Source organism: Leuciscus leuciscus (genome assembly GCF_965113295.1).
Source record: "Leuciscus leuciscus genome assembly, chromosome: 23".
In the NCBI taxonomy this organism is placed as follows: Eukaryota; Metazoa; Chordata; class Actinopteri; order Cypriniformes; family Leuciscidae; genus Leuciscus; species Leuciscus leuciscus.
The window spans coordinates 8,196,197-8,224,138 of NC_138747.1; the positions used below are offsets into that span (position 1 = coordinate 8,196,197).

Sequence of the window (27,942 nt, forward strand, 5' to 3'; positions counted from 1 at the left end):
GAATATATATATATTTTTTTGTTTTCCTCCTGAGTTCCTTATTCTCATATGAGCGGTAAAATCTATCAAATATGCTACTCAAAAAAAACAAAAACAAAAAACAAAACAAAAACACAGGCAAACCAGATTTTTACTTATTGATTTAAGTTTTGTATAAAGGATCAATAAACTGTTCTATTTCTAAAAGATATATATATATATAATGAATTTAGTATTGCTAAGTTTGGCTAGTTTCTGTGAATCATTTCAAACTACATTTTTAAACTCAAGCTTCATTTGTGTCAGCTCTTAAACATGTTCCTGGAAGCCGTCACACTTTTCTTTTCTTTTTTCAATATTAAAATGTTTTAGTTAATATATATATATATAGATAAACAATAACCCTTTATTTATGCATTATGCATAAAAGGGAAAAATCGATTAATAATTACTATTAATACATTGCCTTGTTTATTTAGTCAAAAAAACTGATTGGTAAAAAACATTGATTACTTTTAACTAGATATAGTTCTTACATTATAATTCTTTTTCTATTTCTATGCCCAGCCCTTGTGTCTGTGTGTGCATTTACCCACATACCTCTGTTTCATGTAATTAAGCTGGAACCTCATTAGCCCCGGGTATCGCGGTTATGATATTTGAGAGTCATAACGACACTGTGTCCTCTGCCTTCTAAGGGAGCAAACCATAAATCTGTGACATTAGCCCGCCGCCCCTGTCGCCGTGGTGACTAATTATGCTCTGTTTGTATAAGTAATGGCTTATTCTTCACGGTACAGGGTGATCATGATTAAGAAGGGACCCGCCGGAGCCGTAGACTCATTTTCCTTTGCTCTCATTGGCCGCTCGCTCATCATCTCCCGCTCTCCTTAAATGAAAACTCATTATTTGACGTGTGCTAAATGCTATACGGAGTGTTTCTCCCACTAGCCCATACTGCAATGAAGAAATTAGGAGATATTAATCCATAAAAGGCTAATTTATACCTCACAAGCGAAGTGGACAAGGACTCGTTTCAAAGAGGAACTTTAGTGGTGGTAATTGGAGGCTAGTCGCAGTGTGACTCGCACGCTTGTCCTTTATGATCTTTTGCATCTGACCTTATCATTTGTTCAAACGCTTTGACATAAAGGTTGGAAAAAATGTTTTTCGGCAAAAATAGGCAGCCTTTAGAAAATTGATAAAAGGTATTACCCTGGGCAACAATGCTGTTTCTTTAATTTTCTTAGACCACAATCCTGTATTACTGTCTATGGAAAAATGCTTTATGAAAGCAATCAAATTTGAGTACAGACAGCATTTAAACTGGGCTCAATGGCTGTAAACCATTACATCCAATATCCCAAGAATCAGCAGTAGATTAATATACTTTAACAGTGCTTGAGAGATCTTCACATATGAGTTCATAAAACAAGCCTGACAGCTCCAGATGTAGGCTTCAGTATTAATGCAAACATCAGCCTCTTTGTTTTCTGTCATACGTGACCCGTGGTAATTTTTTTGTAGTTTACACAGTTACGGACAGATGGAAATACCCAAACCGTGTCTGATGATGTATGTTATAAGCCCCATTGTTTTTTAGGTTTTTGTGTGTGTGTGTGTATGTGTGTGTGTGGTCTTTCTCACTAAACAGTCAGGTTGTACATTATGTAGTGTCTGGCGTTTTCTGTTTATGTCACTGCAATTTCTATCAAACATTTGCTCAGGGTCACTGACTGGTTTACATTTATTGCATTTTCATGTGGCCTTCTGTGTGTGTAGGTCAAAAACAAATGTAATTTCCTGCTGCAAATAGAATTAAGGGAAAGATTAGACATAATAGGTGAGATTTATAATGGTGTCACCAGCCAAGTGTCAAGTACATCACTTTCAATTTCAATTGTCCCCATTTACTTTCTTAAAGGGGTAGTTCACATTTAAAAGATTCTGTTGTAATTTGTTCCCCATTATGTCATTTGGCATTCTTTCTTCTTTGGAACACAAAATAATGTGTTTTATAAAATGTCACACAATGACAATCAAGGGGGTCCAATGTTGTTCGAACCCCGATGACTTTCAGAATATCTCCTTGTGTGTCATACAGGTTTTGAACAACATGAGGGTGAGTAAATTACCTCATTTTAATTTCCAAATTAATAATCCATTACACTTTATTTTAAAGTGACGTAATAACATTGTAATTACTCAAATAGGTACGGAGTAATATTAAATAACTACATGTACTTATTATAGAGTTACAGTTAGGGTTAGGGTTTGGTTTAGGGTTAATTACTTGTAATTATGCATCATTTACTGTTATTCAGTACATGTAACTACGTCACCTAAAAATAATATGTTATAGGATGATCTCTTTAATACACATTCAGTGGTGTTATAGTGCACAATTTATGCACATTATTCCTGTTCACAATCCAATCAATTGCTGATGGAAAAAATCTCAACGTGCAACATCCATTTCAGAATGTCACTGTAGGGAAGTAAATGATATATATATAAGCAGTTTAGCCTATTAGCCTGATCTATTTTTGGGATTCAGAGTAGCTGTAGATCATTTTCTTCACATTTTCTCCATCCCTCTTCCATTAATGTTTCTTAAACTGATTATTAACTTTGATAAGCACACATATGTTGGATTAATTAATGTGTCTAGTCCCTGGGCGATTCGGCTCACGTTTTAGTTCTAACCTTTTACTTTAAGGCATTGTTGGGTGTATAATTACGCTTGGCTTAATTAGTGAGTTATTAAGACCTGTGATGAGATATGACAGGATCTAATGGGCTTAAGAAAAAAACTGTCTGAAAGGAAGATTATAAAGGTTGCGTTGAAACTTATTGAACTGCAGTGCAGTTCGTACAAACAACTTGATTAAGTTGAAATTGCCTCTTAAATGGTATTAAATGGCAACACGCTAGTAGCTAGTAGCTTGGACTCTGCCATCTGTTTTCACAGACAGAGCTTAAGCGTACTCTCAACGCTTGGGAAAACTCCCCATTTGAGGAGGGGAAATTGATTGGACCTATCAAAAAATAATCGGGCCTTATTGTTTGTTTCCTGAGGTTTTTATGGGCTTTTGCAAAGACACAAATTGGAGACCTTGGTTCAAGTGTCCAATCATCTATACAGCCACCCTTCCTCATCAAGTCTATCAAAATCACAATCTCAATATGTCTGTCCTTTCTCTCTCTCTCTCCATCCGTCTCTCTGCTGTAATGAATTATCCATTATTTCCCTTTTATCCACACTGGCTTCTTCTGCGATAAACAGCTTGTGCCAAATGTGACCGCATGCTCGCAGTGATTCGCAGGAACCTTGTTCTCTGCGACGTCTTCCATCTGGAACCAGTCTTACCCATATATATATATATATTCCATTCCATGTCTTTGTCAGATTGGGAGCAGGTTAGAAATAATTCATGGTCATGTCCACTTTCCTCAGGCACGGCTCCATTTCGGATTGCAATGTCTTACCGGCGAACCAGGGAATGTTTTATGAATCATTAAGAACTGTAGAACATTTATGCTAATGACTTTGAACTAATTTTAACTATTTCCTCAAGGCAATCTTAACCACTTTAAGGTCTGTTAGGAGTAAAGCTGAACATCAGATATTTAGTAATAGTTCAACTGTAATAGAAAATGATATCATTTACTCACTCTCATGACCTGTATGACTGGCGTTATTCCTGTGAACATAGGAGGAAACATTTCTGGCCACTTTTTTCCTTGCAGTTTTAATGAATTGAAGATTTTAAGCTAAAGAAAATGAATACCATAAAAGTATTATTAAAGTCTCAATAGTTTTGTGTGAGGAAAGATTTACTGATTTACTCATGAACTCGAGCACTGGTTCATGAACAAATAATACAGACAGGTTTTGTGAATCTGATCAACTGATTCATTGGAAACTGATTCACTGAATAATTTGTTCATGAAGCAACTCTCATGAACACGCTAGGAGAGAGGTGCATATCAAGGTTTTTAGTGAATAATGACTTCAGATTTTACACAGAGCTGTACAACTTAGAAAATCGACTTGGAATCACATTGACTAATATTCTCATGTTGCTTTTGTGTCCTTTTTAAGCTTAAAAGCTTGATTTTTTTTTCTTTTGTGTTAAAGAAATGCGTAGTGGCTTGATCCACATACAGTACAGGTGAGTGATGACAGAATGGTGACAGAATGTTCATGTTTGGCTCAACTATGAGGCTCCCAAAGTAAAGTTCCAAAACAGCTTAGTTACACATACTGTTTGTGCGTACAAATCTGACAGGATTAGTTCACTTCAGAATTAATTTCCTGATAATTCACTCACCCCCACGCATCCAAGATGATAATTTCTTTCTTCAGTCGAAAAGAAATGAAGGTTTTTGAGGAAAACATTCCAGGATTTTTCTCCAGACTTCAATGGGGTACAACGATTTGAAGGTCCAAACTGCAGTTTCAATGCAGCTTCAAAGGGCTCTACGCGATCCCAGCCGAGGAATAATGGTCTTATCTAGAGAAGCGATCGGTCATTTTCTAAAACAAATACAAATATATATACTTTTTACCTCGTCTTGCACAAGCTCTGCGATGCGCCATGCATCACGTTGAAGGGTTGCGCGTGTTCCAGTTCAAAAAGGTAGGGTAGGGCGAAAAACTCCGTCTCGTTTTCTCCTCCAACTTCAAAATCGTCCGACATCATTCATTTACTTTTTTTTTTTTTTTTTTGTGAACTAATCCTTTAAGATTTCCTGCTCTCTGCCAATTAAAGGGGAAACTGTTGCAAATAAGCTTTTTGTTGGCCATTGTTTTGCCATTACTGGAAGTTTAACGTGACCCTGGTCTCATATAGGAGGCATGTAGTGAGCGATTAGTTTGATGAATCGTGCTGCGATGGAGTGTGTTGTGTGGGTAAGACAGGCCAGGGCAGAGGAGCGAAGGCAGCCTTCGGGCCTACAGATGGCCTCCTGACCCGTCTTTGGCACATTACTCTACTTTAGCATGTATATTATGTGTACATGCTTGAATGAATCTGCACCTCTGTGTTAGTTTAAACTTGCGTGTGTCCGCCTCTCAAACTCTGCGGGGGAAACATGTTGTCCAGCATCGCGATAGCAATGATGCCCCAGGAGGAGATTATGATGATGCATCCACACTTTCTGGCTCTCTGCCTCTGCTTCCCATCTGTGCTCTGTCTTCAGCGAGCGTTTCGGGTGCGCTCGTGTAGTAGTGGCATTTTTAGAAGGAAGTGCAAAAGAAAACATAATGTGTTGTGTTCCAGAAAAAGAAAAAAGAAATCCTTTTATTAGTCAACATATTAGTATTAATGGAATAGTTCAGAGACAACAGGAACGACATGAGGATGAGCAAATGCTGACAGAATTTTTATTTTTGGGTGAACTGTTCTACAAGGAACTAGACCAAAAACAAGTAGATTTGCATAATTAAACAGTCATCTTGCATATTTATTGTTATATAAAGTGTGGTGCTCAACACTTTTGCTCTTGTCTGCCTATTCTGTTCTATAAATGATGACTTCCTGTTCTGACAGCTTTGGAAGATTCTAGAGGTTCTGCTCTTTAAGTGACATCTCCTATCCTTCATCTTCAAGCTGTGTTTAAGCGAGCCTAGGGATTTGAGAGAGACGCACTTGAAAACAGTTTGTACTCGTTGGGCTTATCGTGGTGCGCTTGTATGTATAGGTTTTTTTTCCCCAATGGGAAATATTTTGTCTCAGTTTAGTGGGTATAAAATGCTCAAAAACATATTTTTTTTCTGCCTTTACCGGCTCTTTTTCATTTATTAGTTATTTTGGTAACACTTTATTTCGATGGTGCATATTGAGGCTCTCCGACTGCTTTCAGAAAAACAACATGGGTTTGTTGAGATAAGAAAAGGAAAAAGCAAGAATAGAGTAAAATAAAAAGCAGGTCAGAGCCATGGCTGGCACTTAGGATTTTGTCAAAATGCTCCACAGTGATGTGAGTCACTGTTGTTATTGTCAACTAAAACTAAGACCATTACAAATAATTCTGTTAATTGAAATACAATATAAATATGTATAGGCCTGGTTTCACAGACAGGGCTTAGGCTAAAGCCAGGACTAGGTCTTTTGCTAAATTAAGACATGTAGCTTTTATAAACGTGCGACAAAACAATAGCACTGACAAACTTTAAGATACAGTATGTCAGTGCAAGTTGCTTTCAGTTAAAACAGCTCAAACATGCATTAGGCTCAAGCCTTGTCTGTGAAAAGGGTAATTGTAATATAATATTACACAAAAAAAAAAACGTAAAAATGTCACTTATTTTATTTCCATTTATATTTTGAAGATGAAATACAAAAATTACTTCAACTGAAAAAAATATTACATTTAAAGCTACATAGAAATATAAAAAATCAAACCTAATAAAAATGACAAAAGCACATAGCAAAATTACTCAAATTAAAATGGAGCTAATGAATAAATACTACAATACTAAAATAACACTAATGTGAGTTTGAATCCAGCTTGATCCAGTTCCCCTACTTCTCACCATCATTTCCTACTGTATATAAATAAAAATCATAAAAAGACCAGATGATATAAAAAATTGTACACATGCTCTAGTGTATTGCATAGATGCACTTTTATGTGTGGGCGACCAGGGTTCGAGTCTGACTCAGGGTCATATCCCCATCCCACTTGGTCCGTCTGTATCGTTTCCTGTTTCCTGGAGGATAGACAGAGATGAACAGGCTGAGTGAGGAAGGGGAGTCGTGCTGTCTCCCCTCAGGAGGTGAGCTTAAGTACAGTTCTGTTGTTTCCTGAGGGCTATAAGCCACCTACAGTTCAAATAATAATCAAAAGACAAGCTGTTGAGTCACTGAGTCTGTGTGCTTTATGGTAATTCGATGGATCATTTCGGTTTATTACAGTTTACGTATGTGAAGATTTGGCGTACAAGCAGGGTTTGATGCTTCTACATCAGTGTTATTCACCTATCAATTCCCTCTGATTGTAGGGTAAAGTTATGGATTGGTTAGGGATAGGGATAGGACTACATTTTTGGACAGGAATGTTGTTCCAGGATCAACAAAATATCTTGACCCAGGAACGCGTCTTACTTGGCAAAATCACGGTGAACGACCTAAAGTCCATATGACATTAAAATGGGGTCACTTACTTTCTATACACAGTTGCTGTTTATATTTAATTATATATTTATTATAAAATTGTATATTTATATTGTAATATATATTTTTATGAAATTTATATTGATACAAAACATTTATTTTGCTTATTTTCTATAATAATATACTGTATAATCGTTCAAAATAATTTTTATATAATCATTTTTACTCACCGCTGAATATCAGTTTCACTTGAAAATGTCACATTACGGACTTAAAATTGGATTCCAGTGTTTTAATTAAGCATTATTGACTTCTTTTCTCACGCATGATCATAATTACTATTTGACATTTCTCCATTATTCTCATTATTTTGTGTCTTTAGCAGAGAGTGACAGTTACTCAAACACGCAAGCTGCAGCACAGGCCTTTCTGATTATACAAGATGTATAGAGTCTAGTATTTGAATCTGTGTGTGATCATTTGTGTGAATGTTGGGAGTGTTTTCCCTCGATAACCTCAGCTTGTTGCATTTTTTTCTGTAGGTTTTTTCTTTTCTCCTGCTGAATTAAGATAAGAGCGGTTTGTTAATTAAACTGTCACATGGCAGCACCTTGAGGAATCGCAGTGAAAGAGCCGCTTTAATTGGGAAGCTATTGTCTCAATACAGACACTCATCTTATCCAGTGACTATCATATCCGAGGACAGGGGGGAAGTATCACATAATACAACACGAAGTCAAGGAGCGAAGGGATGCTGTTCCTGATATATGTTGTGTTCAATTGTGTTACCTTGTCAACATGTTTTTTTTTTTTGTTTTTTTTTTTTACCAATCTTTCTCTCCTCCTTTTTTTAGAAACGAAGTGTTCCTGTTACTGCTTATACCTTAACGAAACTCGTTGTGTACTTTTGTCAGTAAAACAAAGATAATTGGAGAGTTTTACAAGAAAATACTAGTCTTAAAACTTCACATTTAATTCACTTGTCATTTCTTTGTAATTATTCACGAGTTCACATGTACATGAAATCAGTACTAATTTATGCGTATTTGGCGTGCGAGCATGGAATTTGGCCCGAACCCAGAGTACTCCCCAAAGTGTTTTTTTGTTCAACATAAAAATGATAGCTTAATTTGTGTAATTGTGTTTTTTTATAGTGGATAAACAAAAAGATTGTGAAAAGGGGGGAGGGGGGGAGGGGGAGAGGGGGGGGGGGGGGGGGCATGGCTCATGTGGTAGTGAATTTTGCACCAATAAGCACCTTTAATTTTTTCATAAAATGTACCTCTCGCTTTTCTTTTTTATTCTTTTTTTATTTGCATCTGAGGAGTGTGCTCAGGGGATCAATGCTGTTAGGTGATGAACTTCCTTGGCCAGGGCTTAAACTGTAAATACCATCAGCAATTAACACTGATCAGGAAGAAAAAGAGAGAGAGAGAAAGAGAGCAATTTAGCATCAGAGTCCTGCGTGGAGGATCAATTATTGAGATTCTCTATCTCTGAAATTTACATCCCCTGGTGCTCATTATATTTGTGGCTATATTGGGTTGTGCTTATGAATGTGTTTTGTAATGCGGTTGTTTTGGAGCTATAGATCCACAGTCACATGAAGGCTTGCTCCTCTAGTGTGACAAATTTGTCCGACCATCTGGGCTGAAGGTGTTCAAAATCCGCCTTGATTAAAAAGTGCAAATCTGGAGATCACAGGCCCACTGATCTTCTCCTTCCCGAGCCCACAGAAGACCCCTTCAATAATCTCATCTGGAGATTATGATGATGCTTCTTTAGATGAGGGTGTTTTTAAAGAGGGTGGGAACGAGACACGGAGAAAACACTGCTGTTGTAGCTAGGCAACACATATTATATTTGGACTTGTAAAATGGAAAGTTCCAAATTTAAACTCTGATTGGATTAACCACATTTGAAAGCCATTATGTTTTTTGTTGTTTTTGTTGTTGTTGTTGTTTCAAACAGTGCAAAAAATAATTGGTAACACTTTACAATAAGGTTCATTAGTTAACATGAATTAAGAATGAACAATCCTTCTTCAGCATTTATTAATATTAGTTAGTGAATATTAATTTTAGATTTTAACAAAGATTACTGTAACACATGTATTGCTCATTGTTAACTAATTAACCTTATTGTAAAGTGTTACCAAATAATTTTCTTACTCATTTTTTTTTGTTAAAAAAAAAAGTTCAGATGTACACTTCTTAATAAATGTGGAAATCGTACACATTATTAGATAAGAACAACTGTAGATAAGATGTGTTTACTTCAAATTTGTGTTTTATATATATACAAATATATATATATACATTGATCATCTATTACCATATTGCTGATGCCAGTTACCGTGTTTTACCAGTACCTTCTTGGGTAAATACAAAATCAAGTGTAACCAAATACGTGGTAAAATCCCAGTAACATGGGCCACTTGTGGCGTTCCGCTTTATTGACCAACTGTGTTTATGAAATCACGTGTTCCGTAACCTGGTTTCCACCAGTTAAATCAGAATGAAACAAACATTCAGTTCATGCTTCGTTATCACCGCTGCCAATTACGGCCATGTCTCGGAAAATCGGTTTTGCACAGATCGTGAGCTGCCTATCTGAGTATTTGCCTCCGAGCTTTGGTTTCCCACCAGCCGTTCACAATGGCCTCACCCCATCGCCTCTCGTAGGCACGTCTGCGTGCAGCTGCTACATCAACATGACAAGTGTTTCTAGAACATTCTTCATTGTTCACTGACCAGTAATCGAAGTGCAATGGCCGCCGTCGGGGGATATTTTCTGCTGTTGGGCTCTGAAGAGCGAGCACCTGGGCCTGCACTGAGAGAAGAGAGATAGTCATGCTCAAACACACCGCCTCATTGTGATTTCACCTCAGGCTTCGTCACTCTGAAAGAACTTGTGGCCAGCTTCAAATCAGTTGCGTTTTGCTCGTTCATTTGAATTCACTGTAAACCTCACACTCCAGTGGTGGAGTGGGACACATTATTTTAAATTAGCTTCTGCTCAGTAAGTGCAAATACATTTATGACCTCTCTCAAACTGTGACCAAGATGAGTTTTATTGCTTAAAGGAGAAAGTGAGACCAATTACTCGCTGTTTTTCGTTTGGTTGTATTCTAGCCCAGTCTTAAAACACTCAGTATTCCTCAATTCCTAACATTAGCATCTTTTGTCATCATTTACTCACCCTCATGTTGCTCCAAACTGGAATGATTTTCTATTCGGAAAGATATTTTAAATGTTTTTTTGTCCATACACTGAAAGTCATTGGGCTCTGGTGTTATTCTGGACCCCACTGACTTTCATTTTATGGGCAAAAACTATTTGAACTTTCTTCAAAATAAATCTTCTTTTGTGTTTAGGTTTGGAACGAAATGAGGGTGAGTAACTTATGACAAAATTTTCATTTTTGGGTGAACTATCTCTAACTCTTTCCCTGCCAGCGTTTTTTGAAAATAGCAAAATGTTTTGTTTTTTTATCATTTTCACAAAAGTTTCATGGCCCCCAGAATATTTTGTTGTATAAATATCTGAATATGCAATATAGTCAAAGACTATCCTGATCGGATTCAGAACGATGATCAAATCATAGATGGAGTAGATTGAGTCCATCAACACCCCCAAAGCTTCACAGTCCTATAGCTCGTCCTGGGTCGACATTTCATTCCGCAACAGGCAGTTTTGATTTATATGCTGTTTAATGTTGATGATCGCATTATTTTACATATGCATCTGCTTACATATGCTATCACTTGTTTCTGCTTCTTCTTGTGAGTAAAGTAGTTCTTCTTTAAAGTGTTTTTTAAGATGTTTTTTTTACAAGGAAACTCAGCTCTGCTATACTCTGATTCCAGAGAAAACATGAGGACATTCATAAATATAATCTGTAATTCAGAACAGAGAAGCCCGTGGAGCATATCTAATCCCAGTGAACCGGTTTTACTATGACCACAGTCTGTCATCAGCTGTGAACGTGCTTTCAAGAGCATGTCACTTCCTCTCCTGTTACTACAGCAACTGTGTTTTTAGATACGAATTAGTGGCTCCAGTAATGTGTTGTTTGGTTGTCAGTGTTAGATGTACATGTATTATGAGGTTGTTTACAAGCCAGGTGTTTTGCTGAAATCTCAGATCTGTGTTTTAACATTGTTGATCGTATATAATCCCTTTCTTATCCTGTGTGAACCCGCTAATCTTTGACCTTAATCTTAAAATGACACAGATTATTTTTTTTATTTTTTTTGTCTCTTCCACCTCTTTAACACTGAGGAAAAGGAAAAAGGAAAATCATCCGTTGATATCATTTTATTTTCATGGAGAGGAGTCAATAAAAAGTCATTTGAGTTTATAATGCCTAAAATTGTATTCTTCATAAACGGCATTATAAATTACCAACCTGCAAATGTGGAAAAATAAATAAATTAGCAGCTAAAAACAGCTGAAATCTGATATTGAAGTGAGACCTCCAAATGGGTGTCCCTTAACAACATAAAGGCTAAGCATCTCTTATTGCATTTCAGTCAAGCATCTCTTTGTAATTTGATCAAATTTATGAAGCAGAGAGTAAATATGTATTTATACGAAAGTTACAGAAGCGTTGGGGCTCTAGACGGCGCAGTGATGTGCCTGTCGGAGAAGGAAAGGTCAATGCTAATGTAATAAAGTGAAACGGAAATCTGCTAGCATGCTAAGCCTGGTAGCGCGGCAGGATATGGAAGCAGGATAAGAGCAGGACAGACGTGTGGTCGGAGTGTGTTCCTTTGCTTTTTAACCAAGTTAGGACCAGAATTCAGACATTTGATACTTTAAACCGAGAGAACACTCTCACTTTAGTCACGCTTTTCTTGTTTGTTCCATTTTATGGTTGTTGTCATTCACTGTGTGTGTGTGTGTGTGTGTGTGTGTGTGTGTGTGTGTGTGTGTGTGTGTGTGTGTGTGTGTGTGTGTGTGTGTGTGTGTGTGTGTGTGTGTGTGTGTGTGTGTGTGTGTGTGTGTGTGTGTGTGTGTGTGTGTGTGTGTGTGTGTGTGTGTAAACCATTTAAACTATTCTAGCATAAATTGTTGCACTAAGTTCTACATTAAATTGAATTGATCAAAAACAACAGTAAGGACTTTTATTATGTTACATAAGATTTCAATTTCAAATAAATGCTGTTCTCTTGAACTTTCTATTCGTCAAAGAATCCTGGAAAAAAGTTTCACATTTCCAGAAGAAATATATATTAAGCTGCACAATGATTTCAACATTGATAATAATGAGAAATGTTTCACCAAATCAACAAATTGGAATTATTTCTGAAGCAAAGACTGAAGTAATGGCTGCTGAAAATTCAGCATTGTATCACAGGAATAAATGACATTTTAATTGCATGTAATATAAATTAAAATAGATAAAGTTGTAATAATATTTCACAGTATTACTGTATTTTTGATCAAATAAATAGTGAGCATAGAATACTTTTTAAAAACAATAAATTTGTGTATATATATATATATATATATATATATATATATATTTAAAAATTCTATATATACTGTCCCAATAAATAGAAATGTGTGTGTTCTTGTATTTATGGAGACACAAATATGAATAATGACATAGGTATTACAACATAAAATGGAGAATGCCTATGGAGAGTCCCTGTAAGCTACATATTCGTGTGTGTGTGTGTGTGTGTGTGTGTGTGTGTGTGTGTGTGTGTGTGTGTGTGTGTGTGTGTGTGTGTGTGTGTGTGTGTGTGTGTGTGTGTGTGTGTGTGTGTGTGTGTGTGTGTGTGTGTGTGTGTGTGTGTGTGTGTGTGTGTGTGTGTGTGTGGACTCCTGGTGTCAGCTGCAGAGATTGGCACTTCCGTCAATGGAACGCTTGCTTATGTTTGGCGCCTTGTTGCTAAAGAGATGGTGGGCATTGCAACACTGTCCACAACTGCTTTGATCACAAATACTATGACAAAATCTGCTTTCTAAAATGAAATGTATTGATTTATTATTTTCAGTAATGTGTAAATTAGGGCTGTTCATGGATTTGCTAAATAAATTGTTATCTAAATTCAATTATATGACAAACAGTAATTCATCAAAATAGCAGCAATTTGTTTTACATATTAATATTTCCTGGGAAAAGCCCACATTCCATTAGAAAAACATTGAATTGACATCACAAATAGTGGCTTTAGAAGTCAGTGTATGTGCTTCATTTCATTAATCTTTCACTTTTTAAGAAGCCGTAAGTAAATCAACTCTTCAGCTCATCGCTTACTGTGGACTGGCAAACACATGTGTCACTTCAAGCTTAAATTGCTTAAATGGTAGGAAATCCCTTATTACAGCATTTACAGGGTCAGGAGGCATAATTAATAGCATAACATTTTTTTTTATTATTATTATTTTTACTAATCACACTAAATTGAATTGACAGGCGCAGTTTAAATGCATCATCTCAGCAATTTGTGAATTAGAATGAGGACGGAATGAGTGGACGGTGCAGTGGAGAGGGATTAGGAGAGATGCAAGGAAGCCAACGCAAAATTAAAGGACTGGAACAGCTGTGTGTCAAGCTGTGTGAATAGAGAGGGATCTGGCTGCGCTCTCTTCCTGTCCCACTGAAAGCCACTCATGAGATTCAACAGCTTTCTCCCCATGACCCTCAATGTTCACACTGAGAGGGCCGGCTTCAATGGATCAATTACCCCAATGATTACGTTCATCAAATACTTGATTGAAACTCAAATCCCCTCACAGAATTAAATGTTTCTCTCTTTCAGATAAGAGAGATGGATTAAAGATGCTTTCGGTCTGTCAATCCATTGGTCCTTTTGCCTGTATTTCGTCTTTTCACTTATTCCCTTTCTCTATCTCCCAACTCCATCTTCCTGTCTATTGTTCACTCGTCTTCATTAAAAGGTCACACCTTATCTCTTCAAGTTGATTTCTGATTCTTTTTTTCCCCTCCCTACATCCTTCCCTCCTATTCCGCCACTTAATAGGGTGAAAGCCATCTCCATTACTGTGAAGTTGTATACACACGAGTACAGATAACACCCGCTGTGTCTAGTAATGAGTGACTGGACATCATCGAGTGTGCCTGTTTAGTTAGCTCGCGATCCGCCTGCATCTCGGAGAAAAGGAGATAATTGACAGACGTATAATCCTCTTCCTCCGCATGAGACTCCGGGGAACCGCCGCAGTGACAAAGTGATGACACGTAGAAAAAGTATTAAATTCAATTGTGGGAAAACAGCAGGAGAAGGAAAGAGCGCAGACTGAGAGTGACATTTACATTACATAAAGTGATTTAGAAAGAGAGTTGCTTAATGCCAGTCACCATTCCAGTCAAATCACCTTTATTTAGACCCATGTAGGGCAACGTTTTGGTGTTTTTGAGAGACTTGTTTACAGGCTGTTTTGCCTGGTTAGCATTACCCGGTTAGCTATGTTATGCTAATGGGTACCTTTATATTATAAATTCAGGTATTATAGACATCCTTCGTCAAAACTAATATGATGTTTCCAGATGATTTAGTTATTGTCAAGTGAGGAACAGTCCTCTTTTTCCACCCGCTGGGTTTTTTTTGTCACTGAAAAACTGGTGGGTTGCTTTTGTAATACTAGATGAGTCATTGCTTTCCGGGCTTAACATTAACAGTTTATTATTGTAGAAAATAGAATGCAAAGGTAAAAAGAGAGAAGGGGAGAGAGAAAAACAAAACTGTACAAATGCCATTTGGGGAAATTAAAACAGATTAATACAATTAATAAAAAAGGCGTTATGTGTGTTTGTTGGCGTAATTAGTCGTAGTTATTATAGAAGCAAGTGGGACTTGAGTCACAGTAGGTGTGTGTGTGTGTGTGTGTGTGCACCTGCTATCCATTTCTTTCCCACCTGTGGAATCCCGCAGTGGTTTTTCAAGCTTTTCCAAGAATGAACTTTGGCTGACGCGGCAGGCGATCACAGCACAAAGACTAAAGGATAGCTTGAATTTGAACTGGCACGCTCACTAGAAGGATATTACAAAAACTTCACCCAGCATGAACGCGACTTCCTCTTTTCCTAATTACAAAGGTGTAAACGACACAGAGGACTTCATTTTTGACTTTTCCACCTTTTTCTCATCTTTCCCGTGGCCTCGAAATGGGCTGAATTTTTCTGAATGCACACACAGCTGAAGATCTGCACCTGTTTGTCCCACCAGTCACAGCGGCTCTTGCATATTTACAGCACACATAAAAGGCATACAACAGAGTGTGTGTGTGAATGAATAGAAATCTCATCCTGTTCTACCCACTTCCCTTTTTTTTTATTCCAGGGGTCTTTTTAGGTACGCATCATTAGAAATCATGTTCTGCCCTTGTATCACATCTGTGGTGCAATGGTTCTTTTGTGTTCACCTTTCTTCCTCTCTAGTTTCCATTCAGCCATTGAACCTCAGTCCTATACACAAATATTGAATACACAAGGTCTCTTTAACACTTTTAAAGCATTTTTAAAAGGCAGGCATTATTTTTATGAACTTGCCAAATTAGGCACAGGCTTTACCTGATGAGCTGGTGTATATGGGATATCAATACAGATAAATAGCTAAAAGGACAGGATGTGTTTTCTTTCTATCAGATAACAAAGAGAGAGATGATGTGATCAGTTAATGAGTAGCTGAAGTACTGTAATGAGAAAGATGGGACATTGAACGCTGTACTTTTTGATGATTGAGCATCTTTTGTGCAGTAGTACAAAATAAAAGGTGTGCAATGTATACTTTTTAAAGACAGATTTTTGTTACATTACTGATATGCTAAAGTTTTGTTATTTTTTGTGGATTGCAAAATTTGTATATATGGGACTTGACATTAACATCCACCAACCCGCCAAATGCGGGTGGATTTCAGCAGTGGCGTCTAACGCAGTTACTATTACAAGCCACTTTGGTGGGTTGAAATTTATATATATAATATACATTTTTACAATTGCAGTCTTTTAAAAAGGCATCTGAAATAACAAACTAAGTGCAATGTAGTATCAAAAATATTTTTTTGCAATAAGTGCACGTAAACAGTTGAGAAAGAAAATGCATGTGTAACAGTATAATGGATCTGTGAGTGAGGTCTTAAAGTGACAGCAGCCTAATATACCTGCTGCCAAATTACGAGATTATATAAAAAATATCTATATGGGAGTTTTTCCCCATGGTATCAATGTCAAAATTGTGGCCAGTGAAAATGCTGAGTGCCGTCTAGCCACAGTGGCTGTTGAGCAAAAAAAGTTAATGTCAAGCCTTGTATATAGGAAGTGGTTTGTAATTTGTAATGTGAGTTCAACGTTTGTATAAACACATCCAGAGGGTAGAGGACAGATCTGAGTGTGAGTGTGATCACTGAGATCAAAGATGCTGAGATGCTAAGTCCTCTTTCACAGCTGAAGTGCCCAATGATGCTTTCAGAAACTAGTTGCTGGCCAGACAAATGTGTAAACACACTCACGGGGAGGCACAAAACCACACAAACCTATACAGCACAGAATGAGCTAATTTCGCCCTATTCGAATCCACACAGGAACACTCGCACAAACGAGTACGCTTAGTTGAAATGCGACATCCAGTGATCCATAAAAGTAGCCCTGGACCTCCTCCCCCATAGTACCTTTCATGTGTGTGTTGTGAAGGTTAGCACATTCTCTTTGAAAGGCCAACAGATCTCTTCCCCGCAGGTGAGCGCTAAGGACCGTAAACCCCGCTTTGAGCCCCTGCTGCGCCAAGAGAAAAACATCTCTCGCTAACCTCTCTCCTCCACACCGCACCCATTCTCTCCCTTCCACTAGTGTCTCGTTCCACCAACTTCCGTCTTCAAGGAGGTCCTGCGTGTGAATGGCCATTGATTTCGTCTTTCTGTGTTTGTTTGGAGTCCTCTCCTTCGCCGTCTACTCCGGAGGCGGGCTACCCTGAGGCCTCGGCTTAGAGCAACTTAACCAGGCATTAGCTGCCTGCTGCTCGGCTGAGAATGCATAATGAAAAGGAGCGTTTGATCGAAAGACATTTGTCCTTGGCTTAGTTGAAGCATCTCTGCGTTCCCTTGCTGTTTTCGGGTGGCTTGTCAATGAGCCTCCCAAGAGTCCATCGGTATTTGCCTCCATACCACCCCTGTCAACTTATCCTGTATCAAAGTGGTCTCTACAAAGGACTTTGGTAAAACAGCATAGGTACACATTCAAAAATAATGGTTCCATAGAAGAACCACTTTTGTTTCCCCAAAATCCTTTCAGTGAACAGTGAACCTTTTTTTTTTTCATAGGGTGTGTTCACACTTTGGTCTGGACCTAAAAAGAAAATGATACATTTAACCCTGGCTTATAGAGTTCACTCTGTCATTTTTAACACCAAACCAAAAGGCATAAGGATAAGGTCTCAACCTGATTGTACAAATTTTATAGGAGGTATATTTTGTGACGAAACTCACCGAACATCCAAAACAATGTTGTGTGCTAAATGCACTGTACTTCTACCCTTTAGGGTACAATAGATTGGCACTGGGGCAGTACCCTTTAAAGGGAACTTTTTGTACCTTATTTACTCATAAAAGTACATTGTAGGACCTTAAGTGTGCATATTACTACTCTAAGGTATTGAAATCCACATTATGGCTAATTCTGACAGTGTATGGTTGTATTTTTACCAGTTGAGTACTCACAAAGAGCTTATAAAATGTGTGAGTCAAAACAGCACTAGGAATTCTTCCATTGCGCACATAAACAAAGATCTGCTGCAAGGAGATGGCGGTTTCAACGCCTGTACCGAACTGTGTTGAATGTGATTTCACCAAGTACAACATGATCCTGGATCAACATCTTTGTTGATCCTGGAACAACATTCCATTCAAACAATCAGATTTGAGGGACAAGTTTAGAGTTTATGTCAAGTTTAGGCTTAAAACCAGGGTTAGGTGCTTCTACATTGGTGTTATTTACCTACTATTTCCCTCTGATTTTAAGGACAAGTTATGGGTAGGGTTAGGTTTTGGGGAAGGGATAGAGTTAGGACTACATTTTTGGACCGGAATGTTGTGACCACCGAACTGTAATGGGCAACACAGCTCCTATGATGAAAAGAACCAGGTATCTTTGAACATTCTGTCCTTTTTAGGGTCACATATCGTGACATCACATCCTGTTTTTTGGTTCGTTTAGAATTATTTGGTATGTGGAATTGAAAGGCTCCATGGATGTTAAAGGTTCTTCATAGACATGGCATAGATGCCTGTAAAGAACTTTTATTTTTAACTGTATATTTACATATTTAGCGCGATTTAGACCCAAGAGGAAGTGAGAGAACTGCGGTGAAATGTTCAAACACACAAACATGCACACAGGTGCAGCGCCAGCCTCTCATGAAGGCCTTAAGGCCTGTTCCAGATGTCCGCTGAGCCTTTAAGGTACAAGGCCGACTACACACACACACACACACACACACACACACACACATACACACATCCCCCTACCAACTGCGCCCCAGTCTGCCAGGGCACAGGTGCGAGCGCTCTGATGCTACCCTGCTCACGCTGAGCGGGCGTATCACACTTTCTACACAAAGCCTGTGTTCACTATCCCTACCCCACTGCGACTGTGCCCTCTCATGCACCCTCACTCGACTTCAATTCCCAATGTAACACCTTTTCAGATGTAAGGCGGTCCACGTGAATGCTAACATGCAGAACTAGCTGCTAACATCATATTTAATATTTAATATTTGATGTAACATTCAACAGAATATCGCCTCTTTATCACCAATTATCATAAACAGCTCGGCCTGCAGTTAGTACTTCTTATTTATTAGTAGTTCTTAATTTTATTTTCTATGATTTTAATTGATTGTTTCCTTTTACCTCATGGCCTAATGATAGTTCTTATAATGACATCAGAGCAGATTTATAACTGTTGCCTGAGACTATCAACCTCTGTTTGCGCCCACTGGTGGCATACAGCAGATTGAGAGAGAGAGAGACAGAGGGAGAAGTTGGAATTGATGTTGGCTGCGAGACACACTGTGGACCAAGAAAAGCAGGAAGCTGGTAGTGCGGTGCTGAGATCGGGAGGGGTCACTGGCGAACGAGCACAGAGAAACGGAACGACGGGGCTGAAAAACGAATTGCTAATAAAAGATTTGGCAGGAGGCCTTAATGCACTGAGTTAGAATATACTATCTGTCTCTTTTTCTGTCTCCTTCATTCTGTTTCCCAGCTGGAGAATAAAATAAAGCACCTAGTCACCCAAATTCTTCTGAGAAACGCTGGCATTTGAAAGCTTCCTCCTTCACTGAGAGTGCAAGGTGTTTGTTGAATGGCTTCAAATTCTTAAGTGGCCCAGATTTTTACTCTTTCTTTCACCCACCAGGCTCAGAGGGAAGGTCTACCTCTGGAAAATTCTTATGACATCATACAATATATTACAAAAATAAAAAAATATGTCAAAAATAGAAATAATTATATATTTTTTAAATAATTGTATGACATCATAATTCATTTTGTAATGTGTTTTCGTTAAAATGATGTCATACATATGTGTAATTTGTTTACAATGTTTGGGAATATATTGTACTATATATTACACAAATAAAGTAAAACATAATTACATTTTATGACATTTAAATGTTAATGCTATTTTATTTTACAAAGTCACCTCTAATCACTGTTGCTAATAGCATAACATTCATTTTCTGATAATTCGTTTTTTTTTATTATGATTATAATTAAAACATAATTAAGCTGTGAGAGGTTGAGCTAATATTGTGAATACAGTCAGACCTTAACTGTGCGTTCACACCGCCGCCGACTTGAGCTTCCAAAGTTACCGGAAGTCATTCATTTTCAATGGAAGCTGGCTTCTCTCAGCTGCAAGGAGCGTCAAATCCATCGGCGTCGCGTTTTGGGCGTTTTGAGCGTTTTGAGCGTCAATCTGAAAGTTGAAAGAAGCTCAACTTTATGGTAATGAGCTATGACGCGGTTCAGCGGCAAGCAGCGGCAAACGCCAGCAACCAATCGGAATATAGACGTCCTTCGCGCTGGCTGATTCCGGAGAAACATACGATGTAAACTTTCGTTCCTACCAAAACATTAGTTCCGAGAAAATGGAGGAGAAACTGATAATCACTGTTGCTGGGTTTCCTATCATTTATGATATGACGTTATTTTCATATAGGGACCAGTTACAAAAGAGAGAGAGCCCCGGCCGCGCGCGCGCACTCACCTTCAACGTCTTCAAACAATATGTCTTGCTCTCTCTCCCTCGCGCATATTAATCAAATATTTTTTTCCCGACCAAATGTGACCAAAACGGTTATGAAAATGCTGTCATTATAAAAGGTTCCTAGTGTCAATGTATTGCTTGGTTTTTTTTTTCTGTTTACATTTCATGGTGTGACACAGACTTCAGAGCGGCCAAAGCGTCAACAAGCTTCCCCGTACGTTTTTGACAAGCGTCCTTGACAGGGCGGCCAGAGCTTCTTTGCAGCTCAAGTCGGCGGCGGTGTGAACGTACAGTAAGGCCATTGTTAAGAAAGCCATGCACTACCTACAACCCTTTTAGACGTGACTATGTTCATAATATAAGACAACTCAACTCAGATGCAGCAGGGAACAAACCAGAAAGTAGTGAATGTGTTATGATGTGACCTTCTGTTAGGAGTGTCATATAAATATGCTGTTTTCTTGAGTTGCTGCTTCGCCTTTGGGACTTTGTGTGCAAAGTAAAATGAGATTTGTCATACACACATCATTAGCTTGATGAGTGGGACAAGCGCTGTGCTTGCAGAAGTCTCGTGCTCTGAAACTGAAGTCTGTGATTCGCTGTAAATGGTGCACAGAGCCGAGCGTGCGTTTCTTGTGATAATAATTGGGCAGTTGATGTGACATTCCTGTAGAGTGGCCGATGAGCAGTCCATAGCTCATGAAGAGCCATTCAATATATAGATCTGAGCGTGAACTGTCAAGAAAACACAGGCATGTCACACAATACAGTTATAATGAAGTGTCCCCAAAACAGCTTGTAACCTTGTGTGCTGACTGTACGTGATGGGGATTGGAGGTGGCAATAATTCACACCATGCCTCCTGCTCTGTATCTGGCGACGAATTAGTGGCCTCAGCCGGTGTCACATGTCTTATTGTTAGTCATGGCGACCCTGCCAAGACTCAAGGTCACTTGTTCCGCCCAGGCATGAATAATCTATTGAAGGATTGGTTCCTCCTGACTGGCTGCATGGAGATGTGTCAGCATGGATTATTTATGCTTTATTGTGCCTCCACTCATTGAACGAGCAGTCGGTCCTGGAAAAAGCAAGTCTGATTTGCTTTCTTAGCGTAGCTGGTTACTAGCAACGTTTTTTCGTTGTTATCTTTTCCGCTTGAAATGCCATTCAAAATATTGGGGGGGCAATATTTTTTGATAGTCTCTTCTGCTCACAAAGACTATTTAATTGGGAAAAAAAATCAGTAAAAAGAGTAATATTGTGAAATGTTAATACAATATAAAAACAGTTTATTTCAATATTTAAAATGTTATATATTCCTGCGATAACAAAGCTGAATTTTCAGCAGCCACTACTCCAGTCTTTAGTGTCACATGATCCTTCAGAAATCATCGATATTTTTGTTGTTTAATATTTGTGTATGAGGATTATCTGATGAATAAAACATTTAAAAGAACAGGATTTATTTGAAATAATCTTTTTTAACATTTTAAATGTCTAAATCTGATCAATTTAACGCATCATAGCTGAATAAAAGAAAAACAAACTGACTGTAAATGTTTGTTTTGGTAGTCTTGCGTCTAAAGGTAATATAAAAGTGTGGGGCAGAAAGATACGCACACGCACATACACTGTTTAGCATGCATACCCATGTTAATTTATGTTTAGGGAAGATAAATCCAGCAAAACAGCTCCGATTCAAAGCCTTTGTGGATCTGAATCTCTCTCTGTGTGTGTGCGTGGGAGATCTCATTATTTAAAGTGGACAGCATGTTCTTCCTCACCTTGTCATGCATGCTAGTTTGTGCCACTCAGGACTAGCCCTTGTCTTCCTCTTGCACAACACAAGAGCACCACATTCTAAATGTCAAGCTCTTTCTCCCCTCTTATGTGGTACTCACCCCGTCCTCTCACACTCTTGCAGAAAGCGTCCCTGAGGACGTACCAGCCTGCTGACCCTCCAAATGCACAAACAAATTTTATACATGGCACAAAACCCTAGGTGTCCCCCTAGTATCGGTCTTTGGCCCGCTACAGAACTCAACTTTCTCGGGTGGCTTTCTCTCTGCTCGGTCCACAGATGCACCGCAGATGTCCGTTTGTGTGTGTGTTGGAAAGACATATTTTGACCTCAGGAGAGGCAGGTGCAGTGTACCGTTACCATTGAGAATGGGTTGGGGAGTTTGAAAACTTTTTCAAGGTTAGCAGAAACCCCACAGACCAGAAACAAACTGAACGGAACCCCAGGGATGGGCTTTTGTTGGCCAGACACACGCACAGTGAAATCAGGAACAATAGGGACTCAGGAGCCGAGTTGCAGAGGATCATTTTTCATGACATGGCTTGGCCTTTAGCAGTGAAACATCTGAAAGAGCAATTTAAAATATGATTAATGATGATAATAAGGTCAAGTGGTCATCATTTATACACGCCGAGCCTTGCTCATCGTTTGAAGAAAGAAAACCAATTGACTACACTTCTGTGAAAGTAAACACAGATATCAGTTCAACTATGAACACTTTAGCAGTGACAATTGGTGCACTTTCACTGAATGAGGTGAAGAGACAGTGATTTCTTTTCACAGAGAAAGAGTAAATCTAGCTGGCTCCGTTTCCAAATCGTACTGCTCTCAAACTTTAACTGGCTTTATGAATTCCTGTGTCCCATTATTCATTTCATGAAAAAGAAAACAGAAGCGACGTGAAATAGAGCAAGAAACAAAGGAGTAAAGTGAGATGAATATGGCATTTCCATAAGAAAAAAGTTTCTAATCTGATCATGCACTGTTTGAGGTGAAGAAGAGATTAATATTTTGGGGAAATCAATAACACGAATGAAGATTACTCCAGCATTTGCACTAGGCATTTTCCGATCTCATCTGTTATTCCAAGACACTTAAATGGGTGAGTGATGACTGCTAGATTATTGAAAACAGTTCTTCTCATAAATTCATGAGGTTGTTTGTGTTTCCATGTTTTTGTCTCCCAAAAGACAGACATCATCAAACTATTAAATATGAATGGAATACTTTTGTTTGTTCTGCTCAAATCACTGCACTTGACTTGTCAAACTCACATAGAACCGATGGCACGGGTCCCTAACTGTGAGGTCTGCGTGTGTTCACGACCCGGGTCTCAGCTTTACCTGAGCTCTTTGAGCATTTATATTCACAGGGCAACAGCTGTGCTTTCCTTTTCACTTTTTTTAACTTTCATTTTTCATGTTTTCCCTTTTGTTCCCTTATTTTTTTTCCCCCTTTCTTTCATTTCCCATTTTAAAATACATTATTTTTTAATCCTCTTCACAGTCCTGGACCCATTTGACACACCATCAGAACAGCCCACAATAATCCAAAATGTGGTTTCTTCTGAGCTGAGATGAAAGGGGGGAAGACGCGCAGGCACACACACACACACACACACATACACACGCAGCACTGCACTAGACACTTGGCTCTGTGATATGGCAGGGCTGCCTTGGGATAGCTTCAAAGCCCAGTGACATAAATTTATGATAGCAGCACCACACTTTTTGCCAAAACTGAGCTGTTGTTGTTCTACTGAGTGGAGGGTTGAGGAGAGAGGGAGGGTGTACTGTAGAAAATATGAGCATGATGGTGAGGAACGTGCAGATTCTTTGCCAACTTTTTGATCACGTTTATGGAAAACTCACTTATTTAGCCAGATAGTTCCCATTCTTCCTCTGAATACCTTCTTTTATATAATTCATGACTTTGTTTAGCTTGTTTCTGGTATACTATGCAGAAGTTTGGGGTCTGTATTTAAAAAATATATATTTTTGAAAGAAGACTCTCATGCTCACCGAGGCTGCATTTAAAAAAAAAAAAAGAAAAAAAAAGATATATATATATTTTAAAATAGAGATATTGTGAAATATTATTGCAATTTAAATAGCATTTATTTTAAATACAAATATTTTGTAACAATGTAAAAGTCTTTGCCATCACTTTTGATCAATTTGATGCATCCTTGCTGGATAAAAGTACTAATTACTTATACTGACCCCAATGTAGTGTATATATTAATAATTATCATTATTATTACTAATAATAATTCAGAAGAAAGGGCTTTTAGAATGATTCAATAAAAGCACCAGCTCATAAGAGATGTTTTTTCATGAATCAGATTACACTAGCTTTCTGTATGAATGTTGATTGTGCTGGTACACTGTCTTTTTATCTCACCAAATTCAATTTAGACTGCAAACTCAGATTCACAACTCAGGTAAAATGTGATTTCTTTTGACATGGCTCTGCTGATTTAGCTCTGCTGAAATGTGGTGCAGGAAACATTGACTCAAGTGTTACGTTATCTCAAGATGTTTTTGCACTGATGACAGATTTGTTCATTTGTGACAAATAATCTCTCACTTGAAATTCCTTTCATTTGTGATGTTTTTACTTCACTTAATTATCCAAAATTAGTCTGAATTTCCAACGCTATCTCACAACCAATTCATACGTAAATGTGTAAAAGGTGACTAATTCATACGAATTCGTACGATTTGTCTAAACCCCAGTGATGGGTAGGTTTAGGGGCGGGGTCAGGGTTAGGTAATTAGTACGAATTCATACGAAATGGGCAACTCGTAAAATATGTATGAGTGAGGTCGTATGAATTCGTACGAATTGGCCACCAAATTTGTACGAATTGCCGTGAGATCGGGTTGGAATTTCCACATGGCTATTTAACGTGTTGTTGATTTTCCAGAAAAATCAATCTTTTTCTCTCTCTCTCTTTTTTTTTTTAGAGGAGGATTGTGTGAACTGCACAGAGGAGTGTCGAGTGCTGGGTCACTCTGACCGTTGTTGGATGCCCCAATTTCCCGTCGGGGCCGGAGGAGCTGGAACTCCCCAAGCCGAGGGCTCTGACTACCGCACCAATCTCTTTGTCCCTGCCGGCATGGAAGCGGTCGCAGTGGAGACCGAGACTTACGAGACAGTTTGCAACCCCAATGGCAAAAAAACGTTCTGCACATTTGGAAAGGAGCGTCGGGACCACACCATCCTGGTGGCGAATGTTAAACCCTACCTAAAGACCAAACGTGCCCTCAGCCCTCTCTTGCAGGAAGTCCCATCTGCCTCATGTAGTCCCACCAAAGGCTGTAGTACAGGTTCCCCGTGCTCTTCGGCCAAAGGCATGGGTGACGGAGCAGAGGCCAAGCCCAGCACCAGCCACTACGGACCCCCAGACGGACAGTATATCTCCCCGAACAAGCAGAACAAAGAGCAGGGCTACTCCACGCTGCCTCCCTCTGACCCCGTGGCCAAAGTCCTGGCTGAAGCGCGTTCGCGGATCAGCCAGGAGACGGCAGTGGAAATGGACTGCGTCTTGGAGCAGGGCGGAGGAGAGATGGGCCGTGGCACCATGGACGCAGACCAGGTGGTCAGAGACATCGACAAACTCCTGCAGGATTGTCGGGGAAACGAAAAGACCCCCATCAGAAAGTAAAAATAGACTTTGAGCGAGCATAAGAAACTACATCGGAGACTACATAAGTCGAGACACTCTCCGAGAGAGTGCGGCGCAGATGGGGATGCTTTTTAAGAACAAAAAATATGCGTACTTGAAGATCTTGAAAAAAAAAACAACAAAAAAAACATAAGGAGCAAAAAAAACTGTTCGCTTTTGTTCGTCTGGACGCCGTGTTGTGTTTTGGGGGGCAAGGGAATTCCTTTGGAGTTGCAGAAGTTGCTGCTTCTGGCTTCTTGTGAGCTTTTTCTTCTTCTTCAAGTGCCCACCAGCTTCAAACTCTTTCTTACAGTGACGTCTTTCTGTCACTCACCCGCAAGATGGAGCGTCCTACCTTTCTCCTCCAGGGACTTTTGGAGGGGAAGCGGGTAGACGAAAGTGGTTTGTTATGACAATCGCAAATCAAAAGGGTTCGGGGTGCATCGGACGCCCCAGAACAGATTGACCACACCAAGACAGAGACTCTCTCTTTAACTTTTATTGGCTTTGTAATATCAGCATAAGAAGTGCAAATGATATCAGCAAACTCTGTGTGTGGGGCCTCAAATCTTTAAGGGGGTGGGGGGTGGGGGTTGATTATGAAATGTAACCATTCTTCACCTGTCATTTCTAGTCACGTGTAAACTGTGTCCTCCTCCCATGTATACGTACATATGGAACATTCCAGAACGGTGAACCTGTTACTCTCACTTTATTGGTCCTCTGTGATCATCTGTCTTCAGCTTTTCACTACTTTTAAAGTGACTCTCCACGTGTCCGATGTTAAGTTATAACAGTCACTCTCTTGTATATTAGGGACATTTTTCCTCAACTGTGAAAAGATATATCTATATATGCATATAGATAAATATATATAAATATATGAACTTATGTATAGTGTCCAGATAACACTGAAAATATTTATACATTTTGTAAAAAAAAAAGATGGAAAAAACATTAATCTCAAAAAAAAAAAAAAATGAGGGTGCGCACAGGATGAAAATGCAGTTGAAGATATTTATTAAACTGCAAAGGACACTGTTTTCGATTCCAGAAAATCTACATTAACAACAACAACAAAAAAGATTTTAAAAAAGGAAATGTCCCTTCACATTGTCACTTATACACAATATCATTTTAATGTGTAAAATGTATCCAATTTAATGTGTTTACATCAAAACGACATATTTTTATTGATTTTTCTGCAGTTTCTGTGCATTTGAGCCAAATTGTTACGTGTACAAGAGCTATATTGTGTATTTTATTAAATTAATATATGGTTGTGTTGTAATATACATGGGCTTATATTGTACTTGGCAACTGATGCCTTAGTAGTCGTCAAACTCTATGAGTTTAATTTCCATTCGGTTTCATTCTTGGTTCACTCTTTCGCTCTCGCTTTCTGCTTCGCCTCGCTGCTGTGCGTTTGGACAGGTTATGTTGTTTTAAACACGTGTTGGAAAAGACTGCTTAAATGACATGTTCACTACTTGCTGAGTAACTTGTTTTTGTCTACAAGAAACAAAACTAAAAAACAGCCACACACAACTACAGTTTGCCTAGTTTTTTTACAATACCAGCACTGTTTTATGGGCAGCTAATTTTACAAAAATGTCCATTGTCAGAAGTTCTTTGCAAGTGTTGTTTAGCTTCTTGCTCTATTTTGATTTGATGAGCAGAAACAAGTCCTTGGTGAATGTTTAGTGATGCTGTCTAGTCTTTTTAAGGTCATTTGTACTGCAGAGGTTTGGAAGGCTTCAAAAGAACATGCTGTTCGTTTAATAATAAGGACCAAAAAGTGGTTCCCTCTGAGGAACTAGTGAAACAAATCAGAATTCATTAATCTATCTTTCTCTCAACGCATAAAGCCTGCCACTTTTGAAAAAAAAAAAAAATTTGTTGTGACTTTTGTGCTGTTCCACAACCCAATAAGCTGCCTTTTTGCGTACTGCCTCAATTCTATGTTGATTTTAAAGTCACCATGAAATGAAAATTGACCATTCTTATTACAGTATTTATTATAAATGATTTATCCATGCACATCATGTGCCCTCATAATCTTTAACCAAAATAACTTTCCCTTCCTCTTGCAATGACTTTTTTGGCTTGAGGGCGGGACAACCTGTCACTCA

The 27,942-nt window shown here is 38.6% G+C and overlaps 1 protein-coding gene across 1 annotated transcript in view; it reads left to right on the forward strand.

The window, feature by feature from the left end:
- The window catches only part of pcdh17 (protocadherin 17), a 71,002-nt gene extending 43,703 nt beyond the window's left edge, over nucleotides 1–27,299 (forward strand). Inside the window, exon 5 of the mRNA XM_082156059.1 lies at nucleotides 25,110–27,299. Coding sequence (XP_082012185.1) covers nucleotides 25,110–25,810 — 701 coding nt within the window. The 3' untranslated portion in view covers nucleotides 25,811–27,299. The remainder of the gene's footprint in view (nucleotides 1–25,109) is intronic.
- Nucleotides 27,300–27,942: the final 643 nt, after the last annotated feature.